The 19,515-nt window shown below is 39.8% G+C and overlaps 3 protein-coding genes across 5 annotated transcripts in view; 1 reads left to right on the plus strand and 2 right to left on the minus strand.

Moving 5' to 3' along the window:
* fmn2a (formin 2a) overlaps positions 1–6,945 on the plus strand; it is a 39,062-nt gene extending 32,117 nt beyond the window's left edge. The window contains exons 14-17 of the mRNA XM_079362806.1: positions 3,472–3,523; positions 4,686–4,835; positions 6,529–6,610; positions 6,835–6,945. Of these exons, the coding sequence (XP_079218932.1) occupies positions 3,472–3,523; positions 4,686–4,835; positions 6,529–6,610; positions 6,835–6,861 (311 nt within the window). The 3' untranslated portion in view covers positions 6,862–6,945. The remainder of the gene's footprint in view (positions 1–3,471; positions 3,524–4,685; positions 4,836–6,528; positions 6,611–6,834) is intronic.
* Positions 6,946–8,577: 1,632 nt separating this feature from the next.
* grem2a (gremlin 2, DAN family BMP antagonist a) lies at positions 8,578–15,270 on the minus strand (the record flags this gene model as incomplete). 2 transcript variants are annotated; one of them, XM_079362808.1, is made up of 2 exons in its annotated part: positions 14,314–15,270; positions 8,578–9,157 (listed from the first exon to the last, which is right to left on the minus strand). In XM_079362808.1, exon 2 carries the CDS (start codon positions 9,154–9,156, stop codon positions 8,578–8,580), a length of 579 nt encoding a protein of 192 aa, XP_079218934.1. In that variant the 5' UTR covers position 9,157; positions 14,314–15,270. The 2 variants fall into 2 exon arrangements, with proteins under 2 accessions (XP_079218934.1, XP_079218933.1); XM_079362807.1 differs by having other exon boundaries at positions 14,249–15,270.
* A 553-nt stretch (positions 15,271–15,823) lies between these two features.
* The window catches only part of rgs7a (regulator of G protein signaling 7a), a 48,880-nt gene continuing 45,188 nt past the window's right edge, over positions 15,824–19,515 (minus strand). Inside the window, exons 15-18 of one of the 2 annotated variants that reach the window (XM_079363107.1) lie at positions 18,172–18,358; positions 17,914–18,003; positions 17,071–17,107; positions 15,824–16,733 (exon numbers count right to left, since the gene is read on the minus strand). In XM_079363107.1, coding sequence (XP_079219233.1) covers positions 17,087–17,107; positions 17,914–18,003; positions 18,172–18,358 — 298 coding nt within the window. In that variant the 3' untranslated portion in view covers positions 15,824–16,733; positions 17,071–17,086. Of the gene's footprint in view, positions 16,739–17,070; positions 17,108–17,913; positions 18,004–18,171; positions 18,359–19,515 lie in introns of both variants that reach the window. The other variant, XM_079363106.1, reaches the window with a different exon arrangement.

The following is a 19,515-nucleotide window of genomic DNA, read 5'->3' on the forward strand; positions in this document are numbered from 1 at the left end:
GAGGTGAACATGATGATGATGTTGTAAAACCAAAGTGAAGTATCCTGGTGATTTTAATTTCAACCTTGTCGTTATTAGGATTATTTCACCAGTAAGAAGGCCCAGGGGAAAGATTTGAGATGCTTTTATTACATCGCTGGTGTCAAATATATTTATTTACATGCCCAAGATATTTTGTGAAGAAAAAAAAACGCTCTGCACAGATTTCCCTGCTGATGGGACTCACCACGTCTCTATTTAATGTCTCGCGGTATCACACGTAACATGAACAAAGGTGACGTGAACAAAAGATAATTGGCCAAAAAATATTGATTTAAAAGATTGACATTGAGATCATGTCTTATAGAAAGTTAAGGATCAAGCATGATGAGAGGTAAAACTAACACTTACATTGCAGTAAATAAAAACATGAATCCTAAACCCTACCTTTTTAGATGCATTTTGAATTCTTTAATCAGAAATCCAGATGTAGTATTGGACGATTGTTTTGTAATGTATCTTTTGTTGCAAAATCGCTGTGTTTGGATGCTGTTGTGTTCTTGCGTATCATATCGTATAATGTTACCCTCCAATTTCTACCCTTAGTATTTAATAGAAATGTGAGGTGGCTGTCCAGTCTGGTCAACTTTAAGATCCCTAGTACAATAGTACTTGAATGGTTTTGAATCTCCTGGAGACACATGAGAGCAAACTAAAGACAGATATGCAACCTTAAACTCTGAAGCAGGCAAACAGCTACTTGTACATTTTTGTTCCACATATAGTTACTGCAAAATCAAATAAAAGTGTAGTCCTGTTTATCCATCATGTCCATCCAATGTCATGCATCCATGCTGTTCTCTGCACAACCTGACGTCTACAGTACAATATTACTGGAATATTGTGGTTCACATCAAAGGTGTGAGGCTGAGTTTTTACATAAAAAGTCAAATATCATTCTTTATGTAGCATTGGTTCTGACCCTGGCTACATCCAGTTGACTGTGACCAATCGTTCTGATGGAGCCAGCTCGCAGACACAGGCCTCTCTTCCAACTGCTTTTGTATTCAGATGAGAGTATAATATATAGCATATGTTCTTCCTCGGTAATGCTCACTGTCCATTTTAAAGGAAGTCTGCAGATGAAAGAATCTCTCCCCATTTCCACCTCACCCCCTCTCGTTTCCCTTTCTCTCTGTGTTTGAGAGAAATATGGGAGCTCTCTCTTTGATGCAAATGACGAGGTTTTTCCCTCAGAGAGCAGAATGTAAGCACCGTAACACGGACATGTGACTCACAAGGCTCCAGACGGGATTCTTAGGGTTCCTCCACTGCCGCAGTTAAAAAAAAGAACAACAGCCAAATGTCTTATTTTTGTTATTTCTATAATTTCTAAAAGGCCTGGGGTTAAACTGTTTCTGGCTCCACAGTTTAAACCGCTTTTGTTTATTTTCTGACCATGAAACTAACCACAGAATAACAGTGGGAGCGGACTTGTTGGAGCTCGGCTGTTTGGTCTAGCTTGATTTTCCCCGCTCGCTTCACAAATTCTCATGCATGCAGGCCTTTGATGGAGTCACTGAGACTAGAAAGAGAGCAGTGGCCATGTGATAATGTGTTTCTGATGGACATGAAGATTAGTCTGACTGATGTCAAACTTTGCCTCCGCTGTCTAGCAGCTTCAACTCTGTTGCCTAGAACATTACATGTTTGAAGATAAAGTTACAAAGCTCATTTTTCAGCATAAAAAAAACTTCCATATTTAAAAGGAAGTTTTGAATCGACCACATTAAATACATGATGCCATTGCAAAATTTAGACTTTGAAAAATGAAGAACTGTCCTTCTTGTTGTTGTTATACAACGTGTAACACTTGGTCTGCTACTATGAGCAGAACACTTTGTCATCCTGTCCCGTCATGACAAACTTTTCTTTTCAATCACAATGATATTAGTAGATAACAACAAAATATTCAAAGTGATATTTAAAATTACAGTCAAAGGGAAAGTTTAGAATTTCTTCAATACCGCTTTGTTTTCAGTGTTTTTAGGCATAGATTGTACAGTATGTCAATCATTGCAGAATCTCAACGCTTTAACTATTTCATTATGTCATTGACATTGACATGACTAACATTGTTGTTACTCTGCAATGTGTGTGTGTGTGTGTTTTGTGTATTTCTGGAAAAAAAAAGGGACTCCTATGTCACTCTGCAGTATGAGTCTTATGTTGTAGTCTAGATAACCCAGTGATATTTGTAACAATCAGAATTTTACATTTATGTCCGACTCTAAGTAAATTACACAGTGATTCAAATGTTAAAGTTTGTGTGTCATAATGCATTTTGGCCCTTTAACAAATCAAATGAAGTAAAATAAATCAAATTAATAAGTCTTCCAGTTTAGTGTTATAAAAAGAGTCAAGACGCATCTAAACATCTACTTAAAGGGGGGGGGGAATTGCACCTGATACAAAGATGCTACCCCAAGCCCGATGTTATTTTTACTTTTCATTTATTGATGGACAATACGGAGACAGAAACATGACTGGGGCCTATTACAGTGTCAAATGCTGACCTCAGTGTGTCTGAGATCTTTCGGATGTGGCTCTGGTTTGGATAAAGCAACCAGATATCCCCAGGCTGAGAGCAGAACACAGAACTGTGCCAGGAAAGATTCTCCGTCCCATCTTCTGTCCCATCTGTCTTGGAAAGCGATGAGGAGGCCACGGGTCATTTCTGAGTGTTTGACAGTTTAAGGCAGCAAATAATTGACCTCAAGAGGACAGAGAATTTAATGTGGTACTTTTTGTCAGTCACAGCAGCTGAGTGAAGATTTAAACAGCTGGTTTAGGTCTACTGCCACTCTGTCTTATTTGAAAATGGACTTGAAATCAGCGCAGTGGATATGAAATCTGATAAGTAGTAACCAGCAGTATTTTCCTGTCTTAGGTTGTCACATCTTACTGCTGTTCTCTTATATCATCATTTAGGAAACAGGCAAAAAGATCCTGGTAGCCCACAGAGATAAATGTTGTGGCCTGCTGGAAATATCTCCTAATGTGAATCACAAAGTCCTACCCTCTCTCTCTTTTACTCTCACACCTCTTATACACACAGAGAAACACACACACACACACACACACACACACACCTACACACACACACACACACACACAAAGTCATCCATCTCCATTCAAAGTAACCCCTGCACAAAGAAGCACTTGTCCCCAAGATCTGCAATCCTCATTTGTTGTTGTGCAACTGCTGAACAATCTGACACTTAATAACCCAGTGGCACAGCTCTGACCTTCCACATGACTGTTGATTGAATTAATGGTGACATGTGGAATCCTCCTCTTATACATTGTAGGTGAAAGGTGTATTTTCTGATGTCACAGGAAATCCTGTGTCTGTCCTTATCCTAATCTAATCTTGTAGTAACTCGTGCACTGCTCTTTTCGTTGTAAACAAAATGTGTTTTTCTTTTACAGCCAAAACTGAGCTGCAAACACAAGAGGAGCAGCTGGCAGAAACTCATAAGATGTAAGAACTTGTCTTTTGAAACCTTTTCCTGAAGCTTCTATAACTTCGAAAAAAGATATGCAGCTGTAAAAGACACTTTGCTTCTACTTCATAAGTAGACATGTGCATAAACCAACTATTTTTTTCCAATTGGTGATCCCAAAAACTTCCCTTGAGCGGGGTCGGGAATTAACACCTACCAAGTGCCAAATGTGAACAGATCAACAGGTAAATCTTCGAGGGCTGTGCACCTCTAGTGGATGAGAGTTTGCAACAAAATAGTCTACCATACCATAGTCAATTATGGTATCTGGTTTATGCATCACCTAGTGTACTTTTTAAACACAGTTTTAGATATGAACATAAGATATTGACGATGCAATCCAATGCATTATGAAGCAATATATTCGCAGTTGTGAAATATAATCTGGCATGCTTTGTCAATATTTTGGAGTCCTGGATCCTTCAGTTACATGGAGGGTGCAGGCCTGCAGCAGACGGGAGGCCCCCCTGTATGGTGTCTGGTTGTTTATCTAAGCGGAGCGAGAGTAGACAGCACTGGCTCCAGGCTTCTATTACTGCTGGCCAGGAATGTGTTCCTATAGCACACTCCAAACAAAGAGACCCAAACCTGTCCGTCGTATTGATCCACTGCAAACGGCCAAAACATTCAACACTTTAACATGAGTCATCTCCTGCCTTATTCACCTATCCTTTGGCTAGATTTGTCTTCGTCTACCTGTCAGACATTTTTTTTCTTTCTGTCTTTCCTTGATCATGCCATGTACATACACATGATCTCATTTATGTACATTTCAAGTACACACGCTTCTTTAGAGGCTTTTACACCCAAGAAAAATTAATGATAACACCAAGCACTGCATAAAAGACGCTTAAGAGTTTAATTTAATCCTCAAAGTAAATCTGTTAGAAAAACCTGGATGACCATGCTGCTTTAGTGGAAGTAATTCTACTTTGCGTTCACTCCAAAATGCACAGTCATCACTGGATTGTGTTTTTTAGATGTTTCTCTACCATTAAATCGCTGTTATTCCAAGATTAACTTTCATATTTTGCATATTTGCTCAACACATTCAGGTTTCACAACAGTCTGTGAGGGTGTCTGTAAGCTCATGTTGTAATAGTTTGGTCTTGAAGAAATGTTTTTGTTTTCTGTCCTCAGCTTCTTGGAGTTGAGCGTGTCATTCTCCGTTAAGCCAAAGGCTGGAGAGAAGGAGGTTTCTCCCAACACTTTGTTCTCTGTTTGGCACGAGTTTTCCTCTGATTTTAAAGACCAGTGGAAGAAGCAGAATAAGCTGATGTTAAAGGAACGGTGAGAAAAATTCCAATTTCAGATTGTGACATACACCTTACACCTTACACCTAAAGCTGTTAAAACCAAAACCTAATGAGACTTTACTGCTGTTTGTAGTGTCTTTTGTTCAAAAGTTTGTCCATCAAGACAGTGGTTGTGACATCATAACCAAAAAAACTTAAATTAAAATAATTTAGATATGCATACTGGACGTCATTATTGTAAATATAATTACAATTGATGTTAAATTATAAATTAAAACCATATAATTAAGTGAAATGTGTGAAAAGACTCAAATGTGAGTTTGCATATGACTGCAACGTCTGCTGTTCTTTAAAGATGAACACATCGGTTAATCAAATGTTGTATGTCCACTTCATCCATGAAACAATCTCTATGTTTTAGCGCAAATTTATAACCAATGTTATCTCAAGACATACAAAGCAGGTAAAACACTTACTCATTGTTATGTTACAAAAACCCAAATAATGAAGTTAATCCATCATGAGCACTAAGCAAAATTTAGCAAAGCTACAGTAAAAAAAAAAACGTCCTTTTCAGTGGCAGATATCTTTGGCAAAACCAGACTTATGTTGTTGAATGTTTAACAGCCATCTGCCAAAATGACGATGAGGTTGGAAAAAGGAATAGAGGGAGATTCAGGAAGGAGGAGATTGTTTTATGCTTCTAGCCCTTCTTAAAATAAATAACTACATACAATATTTTTACAGTTTTTATAAGTTGAATAATCTGTTAAATTCTTTTGTGTTACTCTTTTGTGGTACCAGGGTTCAGATGGGACTACTGTATTAATGTGTGGTGGTGTGTTACATTATATGCCTTTACTTCCTCTAGAATCACTCGCCCACCAGGGCCCCTCTGGCACCTTTATTTCTGTGGTCATCATGAACTGGGAACCCCTGCTCTAAATGATCTTTACTGATGATCCAATGTTCCTATATTTAAAATGTTCCAAGTGCAAGTACCCAAACTATGAATAAATTGCAGTCCATCTCGTGTTCACTGGAGATCCTATCATATTCATTCAAATTCATGAAGGGAAAAGAGGTTAAATGACCCAAATCTGTGTCCTCACCCCAGTAATGAAAAGAACACATGCAGCATCCAGTTAGCTTCCAGTGGTTTGATGAATATAAAGATACTGCTGCATATGTCAACAAAAAGCAAATTGGTCCATTATGCCAAATGAAGATTGAATTGTGATATATATTTGAGGGAGAAGAAAAATGTCACAAACTTTGCTTGGTCAGTAGGAAAGCATTAAAACAATTTGAAAGCATTAACTCTTTGCCCTGTGCCACCGGCTATCATCCGATTCTCTCTCTGCTGTTTTTCCTTTTAAGACTCCCGTGGAGCTATACATATTCATCCTCACATGTGCTCTGCACACACAAATAATGCATCCACACACACACTTGAAACCAACCTGCTGATTATTCATCTCTGAAAAGGACAAATCAGTAATGAAGCTACTTGCTTGCTCCATGTTGTAGTAAACTAAGAGTGAGTCATTTAGAGCAGTTGCTCAGAGCTTTGAATAATTAAGATCTTTGTGTCCAAAAACCCCAGAACCAATAACCAAGTTCTGGATGGGTTAAGCAGGAATGGTAAAGTAATGAAATTCAGCCCCTGAGATAAGATGAATGTGTCTTTGTTGGATGATGAATAGTTAATGCTGGTTCTTTTTCAGAGTCAAAATGGCTGAAGAATCCTTCAAACAAGCCAAGGAGAAGGCCTCTTACAATGTGAAACCCAAACATGCAACTGGAATAGTACGTCCCTTCGCTTCTTTTCTCTATATGGTCTTGTGGCTTTAATTTGTTCATTTGCCTTGTCTTTTTTCCCCTTGGAAGAAATCCTCTCCTGACAGCCTCTGTTCCTTAACAAACACTTGTCAGGGTGATGAAGGAAACAACACCCCTGGCTCCTGCAGTAACATATTGAGACCAGTTCCAGTGCTGTAAATAACTCAAGCTTTTTTTCCCCTCTCCCACAGAAAGCAAAGCTGGGTCAAAAGATCTGAAGCAAGAGGATGGAAAATGATCATCAAGCAGCCTATTGCACAAGCACAGTTTGTACAATCTCACAGATTCATTGGAAGTTTTTTTTACGAATTTAGCCTCAGTATTTGTTTTCCATTAACTTTGACTTGTTTTGTTTTTCAATGTGAGACCTTTAAACTGGATATTTTTTGTTTAAAAGTAGAGCTCAGACTCACCTTCCCAGCACACGCCAGTAATTAAATGAAATATGGCTGCAATGAATAGATTTAGAGGTTTCACATAGAAGATGCCAGAAATCTTAAACTACAGCCTGAACTTGGTAGCAAAATAATATTGAAGCTTTCTCTTTGTTTATAAACCATATGTAGCCTGTTTTATTGTGTGCAATTCCCGTCCTGGTTTACTAGAAGGCATGAAGAGGTTCATATCTTCCTTAAAAGTGAAAAGCACAAGATTTTATACGATTTCTACATGGTAGGTAAAGATTATCAGTGCCTTAGAGGTCAAATGAGTGCTGACGAACTGAGCTTCTTTCTGAGACATATCGGTTAAGTGTTGCGAGTATAATGAAATACAATAATTGTACATTCCTTTATTGTGATAATTATATAGCACATTCTCTGTAGTTCAATATCCATAAAGGCCGTGCATACCTACTGTTAGTGGTGTAATCTGAAGCAGGCGTACTTGTGTTTTATTCAGAAGTTTTGTCTACATGCTTTGTTTTCAGCAAAATCCCATGTACTTAGTGTGGCCTTTCCCGCTTTGTGTGAGCATGTGAACTTCCAACAACACCAGGATTATGTGACATGACGTTCATGTGCAATACCAACAATGTGTTTGATTGGATAGTCTTCCCCATACAAACGTATATTTATTAAATAAAAGACATAAAATCAATTTGTGATAGAAATGATTCCGTGTACAATTGTTTGCCATTTGTTCAGCTGTGATATTAAGTTACATATACATTATGTACATGCACTCCAAACACCATTGTTGTTTTATATGAAATAGATTTAATATAATTTTCACATACATTATTACACTCATACATATCATATAAACTGTATATATTGCATTGCACCTCCATTACACATGCTGCAGTATGTTTTTCTACTGGCCAGAATATATCTGTGGCAAATGTACTGTAGCCAGCCAGGTGTGTGTTTGAGCAGACGATGCCACAGGTCATTGAAGTCGCTTCATCTTGATATTTTTTCCAAGACTTCAACGTGAGGAAATTTTGTGGAAAATATACAAAGAGACCAACAAAATACAAAAATAAAGTCAACATTTCCTACAGCTGAAGCTATAGTTGGCAAACTGTAATAAAAGTTGATTCACCGGCAGTTAACAGTTTTGTTTTATTAAAGATCATGGATGACATTAAGCATTGCCCTTAATGTTTTGTGTTCATCACATAGGAATGGACTTTTTAAAATACTCGAGAGGAAACATCTTTATTGTTGAACATAGACTGCTTCGTCATGTTGCAGTCTGTTGCAGGACCACTTGTACGAGTCTTTTCGCAAAAAAGACATGCTGGTCAACATGGCTAGTCTCTGATTGAATCAATGCTCTCAGTCTTGTTTCAAGTCTTTTTTTTGTTTTTTTCTGTAGGACAGCCCATCATTTCTAGAAAAATACATGTTCAAATTGAAGCCAGTTCCTGTTTGAAGTCTGTCAAATCCTGCATTGTCATTACAGATTAAAAGGACATCCCACATCCTTCTTCACAGTTTCCCATGGCCGCTCACATCCACAGACATACATCGACACTGTTTAACCCTCTGCACTTTACGGTGCCTAAAAGGGGGCTGCAGGTCTGGGCAGTCCAGCTGCACTGTGAGCTGTGTGATGCGGTGCGGCCTGCAGAAGGAGCAGGACTGGAAAGGTTCCTGCGCCTTGTTGTGACTTTTTCTTCCAGAGCTTGAAGCCTGGCCACGATTCTGGCCCTGACCCGAGCTGGGCCCCATGTGTCGGGGGATGTAGAAGGAGTTACACTGGCCATAGCAGAAGCGATTGACCACAGTCCGGCTGCGACATCCCTCCTCGCTGACAGTCTGGCGGAGGGGCTGAGTTTTGCACCAGTCCCTGCGGAGGTAGCGGCGCTCTGTCACCACCAAAGCCTCCCTGCTGGAGGAGAGCACCTCTGGCTTCTGATGCAATAAACGGTGGTGACGTTCTGAGGACAGGTTCCCTTTGGTCTTGTACGGAGAGGGGATGGATCCCTGAGGCCGGGACTTTTTAGCCTCTGCGGTGATGCAAAGCACCCCAGCCAGGATGACGGGGATGGTTATTTTCCACAGCATTCTGCAAAGAGAGACACATCGGTATGCATTACATTTCTGTAATGAAGGGTTGGTGTTTGTAGAATAAAGCATTTGCTGTGACAGGAACATAACGTTTAAGCTGCTGTAACACAGTTCCTGACAATATGATGCATGACAGTCTCTTAACTGCTGACATGACATAAATATTGCCAATCATGTTTCCAATTGCTTTAACGTGCATTAATGTTGAACCTGCTTCACAGAGTAGCCCTCCAGGCATCATTGAGGAAATGAATCCATCACCATGGCCTCCATTTGTCAGCAACTCTGTCATTACTTGTATTTGCTTTCCTCCAGGCTACGCAACTCCTCCAAAAATAAACAAAGGCCTGCCATCAAAGGATTCACTTAAACACCCGTAACGAGAAGGGGAAGTAGATTTTATTGGTCCCGTCGCCGGGTAAAATAATTAGGGCTTTGCTTACTTTAGTCATGAACTATGCCGCAGATATGTAAACAGGCATTAGAGAGGCCCATCTGCATGTTATTAGGGGAAAAGATGAGGAACACTACAGTGCCCTCTGGGAGTCCACTCTTCTTCTCTTTGGTGATGCACTTTGGAGGAAACTGAACTGAGAATGACCTTCAGTGTCCATTATCACCATTGTGTGTTAGGTATCATGTCAGCACCAGAAACCGAGCGCCATCTAGAGAAATTGCTCAACCTCCAAACGGGATGGAGTAACCGCCCCTGTGCACGCTGTCGGCTTTTGTGCCAGCACATTTTTGACCATCACTCAAGCATCTTTTCAGCAGATGTTGCTCTTGACAAGCGTTGCATGACATCAAGACAGAGATTCTGACAGAGAACCAAACTGCCTCAAGGCCATTGGCCGCTGCTATTCACAGACGCTTCTTTGCCGTGCAAATTTCAATGTATCCTTTCTTCCTCTCCTGGACGTGCAACTCACTCTGACATGGAACAAATGACTTTATCATAATCCACTTTGTTCTCAGCCTCTTTTTTTATGCCCTTGACCCTGAGGTCATGGCAGTCTGTCCGAAATCTACACCAACACGTCAGTCTGTATATCACTATCTCGGCAACGATGGCCTTAAGCGAGACAGCAGCTGTTTGTCCATCAAGTAGAGAAGTACCAGACTTTTCTATAGAAAATAAAAAGATGTATTTGGGTTGCAAAGACAAAGAACTCAACTCCACTTTTTAGTTCTGTTTTTGGCTAAATCCATTCTTTTGATTCTGTTCTTTTATTTTCATTTGATTAATTGAGATCAAACCCCAGAAGTCATGAAGTACTTCAGATTATATGCAGACACTGCCAAGAAATCAGGTTAAATGCTCTACGCTTACAATTAGGTTAATTGCTGATATTTGGTATTTCCTATCAGCGGATGTCCAGAAACAAATGTATTTTTAGGTTAATTTTCAAACGAAGCTTTGGAAGAAATGGGAGTGTTTTACTTCTTCAGTGTTTTAGTCACTACGTTCAGATCTGTAGCTTTCACTGTAAGTATGCATTTTAGCATGCACACAAGCCAGCACACACGCCTACACACACCCGTCATACAGGTTAGAATAACCAAACCTTAGACTCCCACTGGGTCCTTCCACCACCTACTGCATCAGGAGTCGTGACCCCACTCAATCTCTCCATGATCTACCTTCCATGTCCAGCAGTCTCATTTGTCTTTAGCTGTTCTGTCTTTCTGTTCTCGATGTCTGTGTATTAAATGCACAAACCCCTGCTCTGAGGAACAGGCCCTGTCTCTGTGTGCAGCCTCATGCTCTTCTGTTTCCCCTCTTCATGCGCTATCCATCGCTTAAAGAGGCACCCTGAGCAACAGCCTGCAAACCTTCAGGGACTCTTGAGGGATGACCTGACGGCGTGTGTACATAGGACATGATGGATGGCCTATACACGCAGCAGCAGAGCTCCTCCCAAACTAAGTGTAAGTATGATAGTGGCGGCCCTGCCAAGCTGTTCTCATCAATCTCCACTGTGGGACAAATTGCAGGTTTGGGGTAGGGATTCAGAGGCTTTAGGGAGAGCAGAGAGGTAGATGGGTGGGCAGTTAGCGGTTGAGGTTTGGAGATAGAGGAAAAGGGGTTGAAGGGTTGGTGGTGTTTGGGATAGATCACCTATAGGGAAACAAAACCAACACTGCCTTACTTAATATCTCCCCACAAGCTGTGTCTCTTTATTTCTTTCTCTCCCCATCTGTCTCTTTTTGTCACTCTATCCATCTTTCTCTCCTCCACCAATCATCTCAGAGTCCTGGAGACGGAAGGAGACTGTGGTTTTGTGCATTAATGCAACAGAGACAGAACTGAACCGGACCTCTCTGTCTCTGCTACACGCTAAAATCGTCCACAAACACAGCTCTATGTTTTACAAGAACCACAAATACTTGGGGGAAACGCTTCACTGAACTGTGGCAGACCTTGGTTCCACAATTCAGACCTCTAATGAAATTACAAATACCAGCGAGACTGCAGAGCTAAAACAAGCCTCTTTTTTTTCTGAAAAACCACTAGTATAGTCGCTGGGAATTTGTTGTATTATGTTTCTCAGGATGGCATAACACCATGGTAAAAAACAATAGTTCTTTTCTCTAATGTCAAAGTTAAATAAAGCAATATTAGCCGCAGAAATCACCAGCTTTGGTTTTACTGTTTTAACATTTCATGTTTTTCAGTTGATAAATATTTATAAAAAAGGAAAACATGGGTCTTTCGCGTCTTTGACATTTGTACACACAGATGTACCCTCCACTAAACCTTGTGAAACATCTTCCCAGCATGTCTTCAAAGGCAGGTTAAAACAAACAAAACCTGATGCCTCAATTATCAGTGCGTCAGAAAGTCTCACACACAGACTGGTAAGTGCAGTTAATTACAGTAGAACTGCATTTAATTTGCCGTGCAGCTCAAAAACCTCAATCTCTCTCACACACACACACACACACACACACACACACACACACAGAGTCACACACCCCCACACACAGGATACAGAGCGAGAGGGAAAGAGAGGTAAATGAAATGTTTTCACTTGCAACCAATTACACAAAGAGGAACCATGTCATTATCTGCATTTGCGGATTCTGTTTTCCCAAACTGTGCTCGGCTGTTGGCTCATTAACAGTTAGGGGGGGGGGGGGGTTCCTTTCAGGGGCTTTTCTCTGTAAATGTGTCTAATGCCAACATGGCCAGGAGGCTGCTGAAGGCAGTTTGGGCAGCCATTTGTCACCACAATCCATCTTGATAATGACTAGCAGCCCATATATTATGCTCTCTGAGTTAAGTGCTGGCAAGAATGTGAGGCAAGCAACATTAAGTGCCTTAGTGGAAGATGAGGGCCAATTAGAAAAGCTATGATAATACTGCATTTCTGGTTTCAGATTAGGATGGCACTACTTAGCTGCAGTGATGAACAGCACCTTCCATTGACGCTTCAGGAGAGATTCATTGTTTAATTTCAGTTACTTATCTGTATGTTGGTTGAAACAGTTGTTTGGTTTTTTTGGGGTTTATTTACATTTTCTCTTTCAGTTTATCCCTGATATTTATTGATGCTATTTTTACGAGTGTAATGGGTGGAATATTCTAGTACAAGATGCTACATAAAGCTTTATCCTTACATTAAATTAAATTTTATTGATGTCATCAGTGCCACTTTAAATCAATTTGGTGTTTTAGAAACTGTAGGGTCATTTCTCAAATTTGAAGCAAAGTTCTGTGGGTTTGAACCATGTTCTGGCTGAACAGCATGAGTTCGTAATGACTGGCACCATCAGGTTTTGTGTGTTAAGGAGATTGAGAGTATTTTCTTGTAATCTATTGTATACTTGGCAAGGTGAATGTTCTGTTGGTTTAAAAAAAAAAAAGAGCTTAATTTTAACCGAAAAATGTGCAACAATCTGGCTTAAATCCAGCCTTATTTTGAGTTGTTTTAATCTGCTTTCCTCAGAAGTGTTCCTAGTACCCGAACATACGTGTGAACTGCACGTGTTAAGAGTATTGTTAAGGCTACTATCAAACACCAGTTTTACTATCTTTATAGGCTTAAGATGAAGTGTTTTCGGTTGCTAAAGAAAGTGTAATGTGTGCCCGTGCTAAATCCACTTTGACATCAGAGAGGACTGTGCAAGGTGGAGCAGTCACCGCAGCTCTAAGAAGGATCAGAAGGCCAACTCCCCACCATTCACTGCACGCATACTGTAGGAACACACGCACACATATTCACACACCCACTTGGACTCACATCATTATGCACGTGACTAAACAGATATATATATTCATGTAACATAAACTCAAGGATGTACAACTGAATAGATGAAGAAAAAGAAAGAAAAGTAAACACAGCATACAAGCTTCGCTTTAATTATTACTATTATCTCTATTCACTTTATGCACTGCTTAACATCCTGTCATCACTCACTAATTCTCTCACTCACAACACTAATTCGCCCAAACCTCCAGCCACTAATTATAGTCATTTAGCACTTTATCCAGAACACCTTACAATACCTTAAAGGCATATAGTTTACAATTGGGTGGCCCCATTAGGAATCAAACCCTTGCTGCTGGCAGAAATACTAAATAGCTTCACAACTAGGCTGGTCGAATTACATGGTTGTGTGCTTAGTCATTCAGAGAGTCACTGAATCACTCAGCCTTAATATCTCTCCGTCAGGCACTTACTGCCCACTTTTTGGAAGTGCTGGCGTGGGATATGTCGAGCCAGCACATACTTATCTGCCCTATTTTTAATACATGCACAAAGTACATGGTACTTTAAGACACATAAACATTGTATTCTTGCACATACTGCAAACAAAGTGAGTTTTCATAGAATTTAGAGATACTGTTGGAAAATCCTGTTGGCTGATACAAAAATGTGTTAAATCAAGTGGCGAAAAATGTAAAATGTTTCATTTAGAACTTGGTCTTACATGGAATCTGTCAACTTGTTGTCATTCTAAACATTGCTTTAAAAAGTTTTTGTTCAACTCATAAAACGGTAAACGGTTCCTAATCTCTTGAATTTAGTCTAATAGCGTTCAATAGGTGTCATCACTGTAAAAAAATAAAGTTCTGTTTATGTACCTCTCACCACAATGCGTAGAAAAGACAGTTACAGGTCGAGTATGCAGTCAAGGGAAGCTGTCCACCTTCAGTGGTCCTTGCGTCCGCTTCCAGGTTTCAGTTTCCATGGCAACATAATCTGTAGTATCCTCAGGCTCCTTGTCCTTGCTCGTCTTTTTTTTTACCCGAAACCACAGATGATTCAAAGTCTCAAACACGCTCAGCTTTCCATCTTCCTAGGACAAGTTGTAACTCTTTATGACTTTCACACTCAGGCTAACTACTCTTTTCAGCTTTAAGTTGAAGAAAGAAGCCTTTCAAGGTTTCAGTCAAACATCTTCTTGCCGTGGAGATAGTCTGTAGTCTGTCTTTGAAAGTGTTTGAGTCACAGTGGAGCCTGCCTTAGTTTGAATCTCCACCACCCCCTCTCCTCCTCAAGACTGGGAGGGTTTCTCCTATTGGTCCTGGTCATTGTGTGAATCAAACCAGGCTTCCCTTATTTCATTTATGTCTCACTCGCTCTCTGTTTCTGCCTCTAGCTAATTATTTAGACATTTTCTTCTTTCTTTTTTTTTTAAATACCCACCCATCTATAACAAACCATCTTCTCTTTGGTCTTTTTTTTTTTTTAAGTTTTCTTTCCCTTTTTTCCTGGGTTTGACATTTGAATTTACATTTTCAGGAATGGATGGTATATTGCCTCCATGGACAATATAGGGACAAAAATGTGCAGCTACACTGATATCCTACAAAAAACCTTCATCATTCCTCTTATTATCTTCAAACCTCTTTGGCCCTGTGACCACATCATATCACAATTCATAAGCCCACATCTATAAATCATCATGTGTTTGTAAAATGCCACAACTCACACTCCTTCATGCAGCAGAGACGGTACTGTATGTCTGCTTTGTGGCTCTTGTTTAGCTGACCACTGGGCTCAGAGACTGAAAAATCTGAACGCCACTCTTTGCATCAAAGAGCTGAAGCATCAACAGACACTGCAAAACCTCAGACGTAAAGGGTCTGAACAATAACTCCTTCAGCAGACCAGAGCATGATGACACTTTTGCATGACAAAACTTCATTTGTCTGCCGAGCACAGTGGTGGTTGAAGAGAAAGATTCCTGCAAGGAAATCATTTAACACCATCTAGTGGTCGAAAGGAAAAGTACAAATGTCAGGAACTGTGAAAGGATTTCTAAAAGGCATTACTTTCCAACGTAGGGTCTCCGGGCCACCTTCCGGAACAGTCCTTATATTTCACTGCGCATCTGTCTGAGCGTGTGACAAATAAAAATCTGTATGCACCTGGCTGTATGAGAGGGAGACTGTCTGCATTTGCACTTATTACCTGAAATAGCGACAAGACACTCACTGGATAGTTTATTTAAAGGTCTGTAGATAAAACAATTAAAAATAAGTTTTGCTAATCTCGAAAATATCAGGCTATTTAGTGAGCCATACCGTTAATTCCATTTCCAAAGAAAATCATTTCAATGTAGCTTCCTGTTTGACAGCTCCCCTTATTTTGGATCCAAGTAGGGTGGGCAGGGAGACCACTGCTCTCAGCCGCACTGCACCATCTCCAGTTAGTTTACTAAACTGTATCCTGAATGATACATCGGATCTGTGTGTGTTCAAATCAAATTAAAATCCAAACCCAAGCAAATGTTACAGATAGAGGGCCAACTTTAATAGTACAAGTAAGTAAAAGTGTCTTTAAATATGGTATAAAAATAAATGCAGGAGAGAATAACAAAGAATCATGTTCTACATAAGACAGGAGACGGCATTTTTGTCATTCTGAATTGTGACTTTACAAGTGCAATGAAAACAATATGTGCTATTTATTGTAGTGTAATAAAATAATGCAAAGCAAAATAAGTGCACAATAAATAATCATAATAATAATCATAATATATTCTTGTATATATATTGTATATTCATTCTGCACAACACTTCTCATAGCGTGACAAAGTATCTGTAACCTTGGACCTCAGTAAAGCAGTGACACTGGTTAGATTTATCAGTTTAAGTTGATGTTTTATGTTTTTATTTTATGTTTTCCCCTCTCGTTTTTTTTTTCTCTCTCTGACATCATTTGTTTCAGCTGGAAGTGAGAGATTGGGCTTCTATCCAGCAGTTATGATGGAAAGAAGGATTTGACATTTTTTCGTCTGGCCAGTCTGTTTCAGTGTCCTCACAAGTCCAGCAGCAGCAGCAGCGACTTTTCGATTTGGAGAATACTGGAAATATATCAGGTACTGTAAGAGGAGAGAGAAGAAGGAGCATCCTCTCCATGGACATGCAACATCCGGTGGACAACAGACGAACAGGCGGCCCCGGCTCGGCTCGTCGGCCTGCTGAGCTGAGAGCGCATGGACAGACAATGATGACGTAGAGATGAGATGGTCTCCCTCTCTAAGTCCCAGAGAGAGAGATGGCATTGATTTTAGCATGATGGCACAAGACTGGTCAGCCTCTTGGACGCTTGTGGTTTCCCCTGCACTGGGAAAAGAGACAAATGGAGAAGAAAGGGAGGTACAGAAAGAATAAATATGTGTACATCCTTTTTTTTTTTTTCCTCCCCAAAAAGTCATGGAAAAGCTGCAGGAACTCCACGTTTTGATCAGCATGTAAACATTAATGCTTGAGCTCAATGCTAATGTAACGTTACTTGCACTACTTGTGTTTTAGAGCCTGCAAGGATGCTAACAAAAGAGGTCACACCAGGATAAATAAAGTAATAAGTACTATCACTGTGGGATGAAACAAGATAACATTATTAAATACATAGTTATGTAATGTTAATCGCGATATGCATAATTATTGGACATTACCTTGAAACAAGATCCTTCAGAACAAGTTCTTACTTTTCTGCAGGGAACAAAAGCACACATGAATTTATTGTACCATGCTGAAGATTTAAGTGGCAATAAATATGTACATTAAATGAAATACACAAATTCAGAAACTACAATTAAATGATACTTGATCCAAAGAGACCATGTGCTATTATCCTTAAATCTGAATAGAAGGACAAAACTGAAATGGCAAAGTGTAGGAGGTGTGAGACCGAGCAGGTTTAAATCACTTAAATACACCTGAATAAATCTGAATTATTCATCAGGTTATGACAGCTTTATTGTCTCTGCTAGTCAAAATAGTTGCTACAAGCCTCACAGGAGTCCTGTTACAGCGACTCCATCATCCACACCTGACACAGACTGTGAGTACGTTGTATTTACTCTTCTCTCTCCTCCTTGGTTTTCCAGGCTGACGGTGCCATTTAGTTTGACATGGTTTGGAACTTAAGGAAACTCTACCGCACATGCACTCAGCTGTATGAAGCCCTGCCAGACATGGCACTCTTTCGAAAAAGACATGTCCTTGATTCTGTTCTTATATTGTTGTGTTAACAGAATGTCACAAAAGACGACTTAATTAGATGGTCAGTTATGTCAGACTGAAATAAGATCTTTTTAAATGACATAGTTTCAACAGACTAGCTTGTTTTATAAGGAGTAAGTGTCATCCTTGTTAAAGGAACAGACACCCTGTTTGGCTAAAACTATAAAGATTGTCTACCTTTCATTGTCTGTTGAAAAGCGTTCTGAATAATATAAGTCCTAGGTTTTGAACCAAGACATTTCCTATAATGTATTAGAGCATGTCTTTCTAACCTTCTTCTTGGCCTGTAATAACTCCTGGTAGGCACTGGAGCGGATGAAACGGCTGTAAGAATCACTCTTCATCAACTTGTAGATGTGTTCCTGTTGTGGAAGAAAATTATGTTGAAAGGAAGAACAGAATCATTTGGCATAGGTACCACAGTGTGCTGAACAGAAAAGTGAGTTATAGATTGAAGGAAGTGAAGAGGACGCTGTGTAATATTGGGCATAATCCCCAACAGGCCTTGGATGTGGTATGAGCTTTCGTACCTGTGCATCCTCAAAGGCGTAGCGTCCAGGATCTTTGACATTCTGGGTAGTTTTGTCGTAGCTCTTGGAGTCCACGTTGATGGCACTGGGCGCTCCGGGGGCCAGAAACTCCTGCCAGATCTCCTGAACCCGGGTTGGAACTTCTCTGATAGGACGCTTCTTTACCTCTTGGACTGCTAGCCAGAACCTACAGGGCAAAGATTAGTGCCTATTGATGAAAAAGCTCTTTACCACAAAGTATTAGATGGCATAGATCAGAATAAACCATGTAAAACAGAAGATTGCATCAAAGTTTGTTTTAATTCTGAAGTCAAATCAACCATGACAAAATTTTTTCGTTTAAAGTAAAAGAAAGAAAATGCTCTTGAATACATTTTAACCAATCAATCTAAAAGCATCTCTCGCCACTCAATTTATCGGATTAAGATATTTGATCCATCCTCTTTGCATCACAGAGGAGAAACATAAAAGTTAAGAAATGTTCAGCAGGACACATTTTAATGTTGCCTTTACTCGGAGACGTGTTTCAATATGTGATGACTGCAGCATCGCTCGGAAAGGTTCCATTTAAAAGCGATCCATCTTTATTTGCAAAGCACCGCCTCATCACAAATGTTATCTGAAGACGCTCTACTGAAAGAGCATGTCTAGACAGTGTTCTTTGTTATATTAATTATGAAGACTCAACATCATGAGAAATGCACTTGGCAACATATTGCAAAGAATCAGTGGCGAAGAGAAGATTTATGGTTACACCACCAGAGATATTCGTCAAAGTATGTATGTTATTGGAAGTAACAAGAAAGTAAGGTGTAATATTAACATTTTACACTTACAGTGATGATAAAATAGTTTTGTTTTTTAAACATGTAGTCACTTAGAGAACCACAGATCTGATTAGAAGCTGGTCCACCTGCCTTCAGGACCACAGCCTCTGTACATGGGACGCTTGAACCAACCTCTAGGCCACCAGCGCCCTTACTGATTATGTTAATTAAAGCAGATGGAGTCCAGCGGCTTGTATAAACACATAAGCACTAACAATAATGATAACAGACACAAGACTCATATCAATCGTTAGCATTAGTAAACTCTGATATGTTTAACATGTCGGTTGCTGCTTTACGTCAGTGGTATTTCTGTTTGCTTATCAGAGACTTAAAAAACGGCAGTATCAGAGTGAGCAGAAAAGAGCTCGCGCACAGAGGAAACTTGATTCATATTGAGTTGTTAGCATGCATGTCTGATACGCTGCACTATACCTGTTACCATGAATGAAGGGATTACCATAATATTCCTGCCCACCTGGATTATTCTAGCCTCAGCTACAGTTGTGCATATTTT

The sequence above is a fragment of the Symphodus melops genome (assembly GCF_947650265.1).
Source record: "Symphodus melops genome assembly, chromosome: 15".
Lineage (NCBI taxonomy): Eukaryota > Metazoa > Chordata > Actinopteri > Labriformes > Labridae > Symphodus > Symphodus melops.